Source organism: Desmodus rotundus, chromosome 4, assembly GCF_022682495.2.
Source record: "Desmodus rotundus isolate HL8 chromosome 4, HLdesRot8A.1, whole genome shotgun sequence".
NCBI classification, from domain to species: domain Eukaryota; kingdom Metazoa; phylum Chordata; class Mammalia; order Chiroptera; family Phyllostomidae; genus Desmodus; species Desmodus rotundus.
The window spans coordinates 173,579,992-173,591,270 of NC_071390.1; the positions used below are offsets into that span (position 1 = coordinate 173,579,992).

An 11,279-nucleotide genomic window follows, 5' to 3' on the forward strand; every position below is an offset into this window, starting at 1 on the left:
CCCTGAAAAAAGATAGTCTTATGAATTGAGCAAATTTTTCTGCTTCACGAAGGGTTGGTCCATCCTCATCACTGACTGACCAGTCTCTGTCTCTGGACCACTGTTTAGGAACCGTTGGTCTAAGGCAGCAGCTCCTACTCCCTCAACTCATCCGTTTATCTGATTCTGATGGGCACCGGCTGTATGCCAGGCCCTGGGCTGGGTGCCGGCAGAGAAGGCCTAGTGTGGTTGTCAGGGTTCTCAGTCTCCCGGGGCATGCAGTGCAGCCGGTCAGCCTGCGCGGGGAAGTGCTGTGAAAGGGCAGCTATAGGACTCCAAGGCAGCACGAAGGAGGGTTGTAAAGCAAACCCAGCCTATCAAGACAGACTTCCTGGAGGAAAGAACATCCAACTAAGTATGGTGAGTTTCATCAGGGAAAGTGTAATGGGAACAGTGGTCCGGACAAGGAGGGAACTTGAGGGAGCCCAGAGTGAGGATGGGGAGAGAGCATATGCTTCCTGGAGACGGCAATGGTCAGGAAGAATGGGGACGTGAAGCCGAGATTAAATAATACTGGACCACGTTAAGCCTGGATTAAACATCCTGGTGATTCATGGAATGCTGTTAAACAAGGTGACGGCACCATCAGATACCATTTCAGAAAGGACCCTTTGGCAGGTGTTGCCTTTGGCTCTGGGGTTCTAGGCAGCGACTGCTTCTCTATTTCACGAAGACCACGTGGTAGTGTGTTTAGCACTTGTACCTTTCCTTCTCATTCCTCTGTCCATAACTGATTAGCATGCCGATTAAAAACCTTTCAAGAAATCCAAACGAGAATTCAAATGTAAGTTCCAGAACTTGATCTACTCAAAACACTCTTCCTCTAAGAAACACTCAGGTTTTGTACTTCTGCCTGGTGTTGCTCTTTCTCCCACTTGTGCACTCCGTGGTTGATCACTCACCTACCTGTCTCTGTTTTCTTGATGCATGCTCTCTCCGCCTCACACGAACTCCTCACCGCTTTGACCTCCACAGCCAGAAAGTGTGGTCTTGACCCTGAAGGTAAACTCCTTGTCTGCTCCTTCACATTGCTCTGTCTAAAGTCCGTGAGTCATGTAAATGTAATGCTGTTGCCAGAACCTTCTACCCTTCCCTGTCGTGTCCACTGTGATGGCCTTTAAATTATTTGTGTCACTTTTGTTTGTGCATTGTCTTTAGTGACAACTAAAGTTGTCAGTTGTAGTAGCTCATGGAAGAAAAGTGACCCATCCCAGCAAATCTTTGGTCTTCCCTTCGCAATCCCCAAAGCACTCCAGAGGTCTCAAGGTTTCAGAAGGTTGTTGAGGTGTTGGCTAGATGTTGGCCAGACTCCAGCCCAGAAGTCAACTCTTGAAGTGACATTTCTTGTCCGTATTCAGTCTGACATCATCATAGTTAGTCAGTAACATTGGAAAGCTTGTATGTCGAATATAAAATTTGTGTTTGGAGCTAAAGAGTATATTTAAAACACTTCAATACCCTTTCCCTCCTGGGTTTGGGTTCAGTGTTTCTTGAGATTCAGGAAGACTTCTAAATTCCTAGAAAAATAGTCAATAATTTAGGATACTTGCTGAGAAATAATAGCAAAATGTATATATAAGAGTTTGGGGTGTCTAGAACTGGTTTCCCAATTGGCCAATGCCATGATTCCCCAAGGGAGGGTTAAAAGAGCCAGCTGCCCTGACTCTTCCTGACCACGAGCAGGCGGGCCTTAGTTTAAGTAGGAACACGTATTTGATGGGGATGCAGCAAAATTTAATCACTTTTTTTCTTTTTAGCACCTTAACCTTTATATCTAAATAAATAATAATATTCAAGTGCCATGTGCCCCTGACTTAGTATATGAGCATTTGCTCATGGAGGTAACTACTATGGGTTGAATATTTGCTGTGTGCCGGGCACTTGGCTGGTTGTTTTCACATTAAGTCATCTCATGGCATGTCCCTTGCAATATGCTTATGAGGTAACATTTTCCATTTTAGGGAACTGGAAGCCCCCTGCTGGGACTTAAAGCGGGTCCTCAGGCTTCTCTCCTGACACATCACCTTTGCTCCTAGGACCAGCACTTGTGTTTTGTTTTATTTGCTCAGCTTGGCTTCAGAATCTGCTGCTAACTAGCTGGTCCATTAGTTGCAAACTGCCGACCTGTAATTTTCTGCCATTCTTTAAAAATGTCGTGCTTGATGGAAACGTGAGTAACTGCATATGGATTGGAATGAGGTCAAGTTTCATCATCCAGTTGCATTAATTTTTATTTATGCCAGAATAAAGTCAGGAGTGATTAGGAAAACGTGTTTCGGTCACACAATTGTATCTAGAAATTGTGCCAGTTGCTGGGACTCTAGGGTTCTAAGAACTGTCAGAGACACGGGCAGCCGAGCCCAGGCTCACCACACCACGTGAGAGCTGCCGCTTACCAAATGTCTCCCTGGTGCCTGGTACTTTACTTGGCACGTTATTGCTAGTCCTACATTATCTGCAATGTTTGCAATGATTTTACAAGGCACGGGATATTCTTCCCAGCGGGTGGGTGGGGAGACCGAGTGGCCGTGTCTGACTCAGAAAGTCTGAGCCTTTTGTCTAAATGTTGATATATTCCAGGCTCTTTTGTAATGGACTGTGAACTTTTCATTCATTGATCCTATCCAAAATGCTTCGAATCCTTAATAACTTCTCCTGGTTCTGTTTTTCTGGTGAAAGCACCCTAAATGCAGAGCCTTCATCACGCAGGGACTTCTGCCAACGTCTGTTACACCGTTTAAAAATAACCAGAATACATTTGCGGTTGAAATGAAACCCTTTGCAACTTGACCCTGCATTTGGACATTTTTCTCAGGAGTTGAAAGAACACAGGAACTGCTTGGCCCATGTTCTCATCACTCAAATCTCTGCCTCCACTGTTCCAAGGGGCTTTACAATGGAAATCTACACACACACCCGTGCACCTACGTGTGCATGCACACTCAGGGTGGCAAACAGACTAAAGAAAGTGAACCGTGCACACTGTGGGACGGGCCACTTGTTTTGTGGCACTGTACATGGAGTTTCTTTTGTTTGACTTGCAGGTGGTCCACTATGAGATCGGGATTATCATCTGCACCGCCCTGGGGCTGCTCTTTGTCATTCTGATGCCTCTGGTGGGCTTGTGCTTTGGTTTGTGCCGCTGCTGTAACAAGTGTGGTGGAGAGATGCACCAGCGACAGAAGAGGAACGGGCCTTTCCTGAGGAAATGCTATGCATGCTCCCTCTTGGTGACTTGTGTATTCATAAGGCAAGTAGAATCTTGGACAGCACAACTGGTTGGGTTTTTGGTGGATGAGGAATGTCTCATGTTAAGCCCATGAGTTTCAAACAAAGCCACAGAAAGAAACCCCCCAAAAACATGTAAAAGAAAACAAAAATGCTTGTCCGGGATGACTTAAAAAAGTGTCACTGTAACCACGAGTTAGCATTGTAGTTGTGCTGCCCTAACGCACATGCTAAGCCAACCCTTTGGTGCGTTTCCATCTTGAAGACATGCTCGTAAACCTTAGACTGCAGGAGGCATTCACGTCCTGAACAGAGGCTCCCTTCTCCTAAGTAGCTGTTGTAGGCAGGCAGCCTGCAGGGAGGCAGAGCCAGGATTTGCTAGACAGTTTCTCCCTCCAAAGGGATCTGAAAGCATGGCTACAGTCCCTGAATTTGGGAACTGGAGAATATTGTGGAGTGGAATTAGCTCTCCAATAACATACCTAGTTTCTTAAATTTGCAGTTAAGCTGTTACCCTCTCTCGAAGTCTGGAACACACCTTGTAGTTTAGGGTGCTTCTTCCTGTAGTCCTGCAGCCAAAAGTTTTCCAACTGACGAGCAGCTCGGAAGTACACTGCTTTTCTTTGAAGATGATGACGTTTTGTTAAGAGTCCAGATCAGGTTCCTCAGCTAAGGAATGTGCTCCATGACACCGGCCCCTGGTTGGGATCTTCGGTCATCATCCTGCATTTCCTCACTCATTCAATCTGCGTGTCATTTCACCCACGGGAATAAAGTTCCTGTGACGTGAATAATGCTAGGGCTCCCGGGGACTCAGAGACAATGAGGACCAGCAGGCAGCATCTTCCTGGATGTGTCTCTAAGTATTGCATTTGCTCAGTAGCCACAATTAAGATTTTTCAAGTTGTGCCAAACAACTGGTATTTGGGAATGTAAGCAGAAAACAGAATTAGACAGCAATTAAACAAAGTTATACAGAACAATTGAAGTGGCCCTACCAGTTGAAGTTCTAGCTGCATGTTCGAGAAGAAATGTTCTTGGAGTGTGGCCATCCAGAGGGTAAGATGAACGCTTTGGGGTGTCCAGTCATTGAAATGCAATATACCCTTTGGGGAGGACTGGAAGCTCGCCACACGCTGATACAGAATAGTCCCCAAGTGAGATAAAGTGGAAAAAGCAGGTTGCAGATTGTGTGTAGAACATGGCAGCTGGGACAACAACCAAAAAGGAGGGAGATACAAACCTTGGTTATATTTGCATTGAGCCTACATGAGCAGATTGCCAAGACCCTGGCCACAGTGGTTGCCTGTGGGGAGGAACCGGCCGCTGTGGAGGGAAGGAAGGAAACTTACTTTTCACTGCGGATCGACTTTGGGTCTCCTTCATTACCCTCTATGTTAGGTACACGAAAAATTAAACTTGAACAACCAAAACAGCCCCACAGAAAGCAAACGCCAATGTGTGACCACTTGTTCCACGGCAGTGATATTTTTTTACAAGACATACTTTTGCTGCAAATAGTGACGTAACAGACTTGAGCAATATACTTGTAAACAACATTCAGGTGAATGTACTAGCTGATTTCATGCATCCTTTTTGACCACCAGGGTTCTTTTGTGTTCTTGGCGAGATGAGGGTTGGGGGCATCTCTCTCTCTCTCTCTGTCTCTGTCTCTCTCTGCAAATAATTTGAATCTGTTTATTCACATTTAATTCTAAAAAACAAGTTACGATTGAGACAATCTTAATTCCAGATGTTCCTGCCTTTCTGCTTTGTGTTTGAAATATTTTCAGGAATGCACACAGTCAGCAGCCCTTATCTCCTCCCCAGCTACCAGCAAAAGGCCATTGATAGCCCACAGACCTGTCAGCCCTGGGAACGTCCTCTATGGCTGAAAAGTATACCCTTTATTCCCGCAGAGACTTGGACAGTGGGGCTTCTCCTCTTAGTACACTGTGGGCACACCCTGGGCAGTAAAGATGAGGCTCAGTTGAGAAAGTATCATTTGAAAATATTTGCCCTTAGGGCTTCTTGTTAGTGGCATCTCTAATGAACAATTTAATAGTTTTCACTTGATATAAACACATATGATGTCATTTCAGGAATATGCTTCATAGCATGTAGTTACTCATTTACGCGAATAAATGGTTTTGTTTTGTTTCGTTCTGTTTTCGTTAGGGTTAGAGTTAGGATGAGGGTTGAGTGTAGGTCCCTGCTAGGCTAGTGCTGGGGTTGATTTAGGGCCAGGGTTAGGGTGAGGTGTATTGTTCCGGTTAGGTTTTCCGAGTAAATTTTTATATATGTAATAATGAGCTTCCGATTCTTCTGAATGAAGAATTTAACCTGTTTGGGGTTTCAACTTTTAAATTAGACTTTATTTGCATTACACATATTTATGTGTTATAGTTCACCCTGAATTGATTGAATTATTTACATTCTGCTTAAATACCAAAATATATAAACAACAAGGCCACAAAGTCAGAAATAAACTTGGCTGTCATTTATATATAAAATGAATGCTACGAATTTTTTTATTTCAGAGAACTCAGACCCATGAAACAAATTCAGTTAAGTTTTTCTCCTGAGTATATTTTAGTTCAGAAAATTCTTTTTAAAAATAGATTCTGTGATTCTATAGCCTCCTTATATATTCAGTTAAGATATTTCCCCCACCCAAGTAAAACTTATTAATTTGAAAATCATAATTTTAAATTCCAGTATAATTAAACCAAAATTGATCAATTATTTGAGGCTAAGTGACATATTTAAAACTAATTTGTCATATAATGCATTAAATTGATATGAGTCATAAATAGGTCCAAAGAAACTATTCGATATTTTTTTTGCTTAATTTAAATTCAGGCTAGAAGTTAAAACTCCTTTCCCCTGAAGTTTTAAATTTAGAATGGCCGTTTCGATGTCTTCCTTTTAAAACTCCTGTTGGTTTGCAAGTCTCTTCGACCTCACCAGTCGACAATAACAGCTCTATGTCATTTACAGGGGATCAAAATTAGCCCTGAAGAGTGAAGACCAGGGGGACACAAAGCTTTCTGTACTATCAGCAGATAGAACGGGGCAGAAAGTGTGCCCACAACATCAGAGGTCAGAGAAGAGGGAGAGGCGTGCAAACAAAGCCAGAGAAGGAGCCGATAGCCTCTGGCCATTGTGACCTCAGCAGAGGTTGGATACTGTTGGTGTATCATCTTTATAAATGATTTCTTTTTTAATTCAGAAACCAGGCATGGCTGTCACTTACCTTTTATCAGACTCAATCCTACTTTGTGTCTCTCTAAGAAGTGTTACAATTAAAAATGAAATTAATTTTCAAATTAGTCCTAAACACTCTAATTTTTCATCCATCCTTTTTTATTTAAAATTACTTAGATTTTACTTTTTTTCTGATTGAGAAAGGCATAGGTGTTAAGGAGAAAGATCCCGTAATAGATGTGGAATGTATGTGGTCACGTTCTCCCTGGGTTTGAGCTTTTCCAAGGTAGCTGCGTGGGTCAAAATCGCGCAGAGGCTGACCTGTGTTTATGTAACTGTCCGACCATGGGGGAAGTTTGCGTTTCCACCTCTGACTGCAGACTGCTGAGCAGATGTGTCTCACTGCAGAAAAAGCCGCCTTTCCTCTTCTTTCTTTCCCTTGTGCTTGTCATCACTGCATTTTCCAGAATTTCAAAAAAGAAACCCCTATAAACAACACAAAGGAACAACCATGCCTTTATTTTTCCAGCATGTTTCTAAGTTCCTGAGTATAATCAATCAGCTTTTGACAATTACCCTGGTAAAAAACGGAATCCCAGTCATTTTCAGGAAGATGGCAATTTTTCAAAGTTCATTTTTCGTAGGGATGTGATTGTCAGTTCCCGGCTCGGAGGCCACAGTTTCCAGAAAAGAAACTGAGTTAGCGTGCCTGAAAATCACAGGACTTTCTTAATGTGAATAAGAAAGCTAGTTATTTAAAATTTAAATTAAAATTATCTGCAAAAAATAAGAGATCAGGTACAGACTGAAAGCAATTTTTTAGCTTTCATTGGCTGGTTTTATTAAGACAATAGAAATGGTAGAAAAAAATTGCTACACGTTTTGAAGGTTTAGTCGTATTCTTTAAAAGCTGTAGGTATTCAATTTTAAGGGTATATGTGAGAAAATCGGTCTATTCATAATTTAAAAAAGAATGTAATACTAATGTTCCATAAAAAGTACAATTCCTATCTTGTGCTAAAATTTTTGAGATTTTATTGTACTGCATTAAAAAAGTGCCTCTTGATATCTTTTGTGTTTAAATAGAAGTTTCAAATTAGAGATTGCAAATGGAGACCAGTTGGTTCTCTGGTTATTTAAAGTTTCTTTTTTTCCTTGGCTCCTTGCTAATATTTAAAGTAGGAGGTTTTACATAAGAATACAGATGTCCGGGTTTCTGTGAAGATCTGGCCGCAGGGTCTGCGGTGGTCAGGGCACTAGCTAGGACTGCAGAGCAGCTGCCGCACCCCTGCCTTTGACCCCCTGCTCCCAGAGGTCTGTGCCCAGCGCTTTGCCCTTCGTGTTTCCTTCCTGCCCACGTAGGCATTTGAATTTTTTCATGCCTGATCTAAATGTAAAACTTGTGATGTGGCATGGGTCTGAAAATCAGCTTTGACAGTTGCTGGATTCTAGTCCAGAATTCTGTTTAGTACAATTTTTATTAAATGATCAATACTTTCATTTTAATTGAATCCATAATCGATCAGCAGAAGCATGGGTCTCTTTAAATATGTTGCATTGAAATTCAGTGTCACGTCACAATTTATTTTACTGATTAATGATCTTGCGAATAAAGGCATTTATTTAATAAAAGAACAAAGACCGTTTCTGACTTGGACACTCCACACATGTGGCTAATCTTCTAAATGGACCAAATGAAACGAAGTCCAGTCTTTAAGGCCGTGGTCACTGAGCACCCACCACACATAAGGGACCCCACATTATGCAAAATTGACGAAGAAGCAGTTTTCACCTCTTTTTAGAGGAATTAACCACAGATTAAAAATAAAGACAAAAATGGAGTGTGCAGTGAGAAATAGCCCACCAGAATTTCAGGAGAGCCTTCTGGGAGAAGAACCAAGGAGGTTCTGGGGCCAGGGCGCCCTTGAAGGCCAAGGGGACTTGGTCTTGCTGTTTGTTTCCCAAGTTCACTTTGACTTCTTATATGGCACAGTCTGTCTGGAACATGATGAATGACAAATCATCTGGGCATGTTGGGGAGAGACAGCAAGGGCCCCCACGATGAAATCTTGTCATGGGCAGGTGTATGCAGGTGGCGATCCTGACTTACCACAGGTGTTTGAAATTTGGCGTGATAACTAACGCTTCAAGTACATTGCAATGACTCAACTTTTTTTTAATTCTGTCCACACTGCTCCAAAGTCATTATTTTGGGTCATTTGGCTTTCTTTGGCATAAGTGTGCATTACTTAATAACCTAAGTAATGACTTAATAACTGCTGTTGCTATGGGGTAAAGTCTGCCTCATGAATACCAAATGCAGACTTAAGATGGACAAAAGTGGATTCTAAGGTGATCATTCCAAATGGCCCAGAATATTGTTAATATTCATTATTTAAAAAGATGACCGTCGACATGAACCCAAACCTAACAAAAGTCTTGGAGAACATGTGGACGTCCAGCAGCCCTCTCCTTTGTAGCTTTGGAAGCACTTCTCTCGGGTAACTTCCAGTGCTGTGACACCAGCTGAAGCTCAGAGAGGGCATGCGACTTTCTCAAGCTCACACAGTGTGAGTTAGGGGGTGATGGTGGCAAAGCTTGTGTTTCTGCTCTAGCACACGTTAAACATAAGAAGTAGTGTTCTACATTGTGTGTTACAGACTTTTTTGGATTAGTGTGGGAAATCTAACGCTCCCGTGCAACGCTGCAATGGGACAATGTTTTAAGTCAGACCAGCGATGAAATAGTGCTCCTTGGAATGAATGATGACAGAAATGGGTGAATGGCTGTCCCCATTTACCCGAGGCTGAGAGGTTTGCTGGGAACATGGGCCTTTTGATGCAGAAACAGACACTCGGCCTCCCCACCTATAAAAATATATGAAGGCGGAAAGCCCATTGCTTTTGGTGCAGTAACAAGGTATTGGTACTCTGCATCAGAATATACCAAGGTTTGTTTTTTACTTGCAAAACTTTGTTCTATCAAATCTTTTGTTCTAACTTTGTTCTATCCATACGCTCTATTTCGAATGGTTACAAACTAACGATTTTATTATTGACTGTAGGTAAAATAGTCTGTTATGAATTTATGTAATTCCTTACTGCCACCTAGTGGCTAAATCCAACAAGCCTTGGTAATTAGCAATTTTAAATAACATTTTATTTGTTCTAAGGCTTTAACATAAAAAGAAACCAATCAGTCAAATTAATTAAGTCAGGAGATTGTTAGTAATTAGTCAATATTAAAAGCACTCAGAATGATTAAGTGTAGACATTGTTTTGGCTTGAAAAAAATTTTTTTTTTCATGTAGAGGAGCCTTTCCTATAGTGTTTTTGAAAATCTTTACTGAAGTGTGTTTTCCGTGATGAAAAATGTCCCTGTCATGAATAGATATTCATGAGTTTCTATGAAGTGAATACACTAGTTACATTATTACGTGCCCCTCCCTAAATACAACCACTGACTTTCCGTAGAATTATTTTGCATGATTTTATGCTTTAAATAAAATGGAATAGTATAGTATGTACATTATTGTTTGCATCTTTTCATACAGCATTTTCATGCTAAAGTGACACGTGTTTCTTTTCAACCTAGACAATAGAAAAACGAACAAAGACAGTTGGAGAAACCAAAACTGTTAGAAAGCCCAAAGCAGTTTTGTCGTTTCAGTATTTTTGCTGGTAGTCTTCTTTGGGGGAGCAGAGGCGTGCGTGGGGGGGGGCGTGCACTGCACGGGAGGGCGTGTGCCTGTAGTGCACACATTACCTATAACCTTTGTCAGCTGCGTTTCCCTCACAGTTTCTCATGAACACTGTCCTGTTGATAAGATTCAACAGAACAGTGTGTCTTCCATGGCTCTGTGTCTTCTCTGAGCAGACGGGTCCTGTTCCGCAGCCCACACGTCGGTGGTGGGTGAGTCAGGGCATCTGAGCTCAAAGGCTGTAGCAGTGGAGGGACCCGGTGGGGAGGAAGGCCCTGTCCTTCCTGGGGCTCTGCTCAGAAGCCCTGCTCCTTCCCATCCGCAGTGCCGCCCTGCACCTGGCCCGCCCCCACGGTCACACAGTAAGTGCTCTTCCTTGTCCTGTGCTCTTCCTGCAGCATTGGCATCATCTACGGTTTTGTGGCAAACGACCACCTCAGGACCCAGATCCGCAACACACGGAAACTGGCAGACAGCAATTTCAGAGACTTGAGAACGCTCCTGAATGAAACTCCATCGGTAAAAACCCCGATCTGTGTATCCCATGAGGCTCCGTGTTTGGGGCCTTTTGGAGTTCCCGTGTATATCTGAAACCTTATTTAGAGCTTCTAGAAACCCAGTGAATCAATGTAGACACATGTTATCTTTGAATTTTGTGGATGAAGAAATAAAGGCCCAGCAAGTGATTTCTAAAAGAGTACAAAAACATGTTTTCAAAATTGGTGTTATCTTATTTTGTTGAGGTATAACATAAAATTATAGTATATATTATAACAGTGTTTAACCATTTTAAGAGTCTCATGATTTATTTTTTTTAAGAAAAAAATCTTTAGGTGCCATTATCCCTTTTTTTTTTTGGCAGTATACTTAACTCTCCATTGTTTGCATAAAGTTACCTTTGTAATGAAACCTTTCTACTTTATAAACATGCACTTGCTAACGTCTGTATAGATGGGGGAGTGGACACGGACACACACACACACACACACACACACAAGTTGTGTTTGGGGAGGGGAACATGATGGGCCGAGGCACCTTTTTTCTGTGACCAGTAACATGTCGATGTCTTGCCTGTTCAGAACGTTGTTTGTACAAATGTCTGAGC

The 11,279-nt window shown here is 42.2% G+C and overlaps 1 protein-coding gene across 8 annotated transcripts in view; it reads left to right on the top strand.

The window, feature by feature from the left end:
• PROM1 (prominin 1) overlaps positions 1-11,279 on the top strand; it is a 105,454-nt gene that overhangs the window by 58,506 nt on the left and 35,669 nt on the right. For 6 of the 8 annotated variants that reach the window (XM_045182695.3, XM_045182698.3, XM_045182691.3 and 3 more), the window contains exons 4-6: positions 1,015-1,041; positions 3,084-3,289; positions 10,573-10,693. In XM_045182695.3, coding sequence (XP_045038630.2) covers positions 1,015-1,041; positions 3,084-3,289; positions 10,573-10,693 — 354 coding nt within the window. The remainder of the gene's footprint in view (positions 1-1,014; positions 1,042-3,083; positions 3,290-10,572; positions 10,694-11,279) is intronic. The other 2 variants (XM_045182696.3, XM_053922365.2) reach the window with 1 other exon arrangement.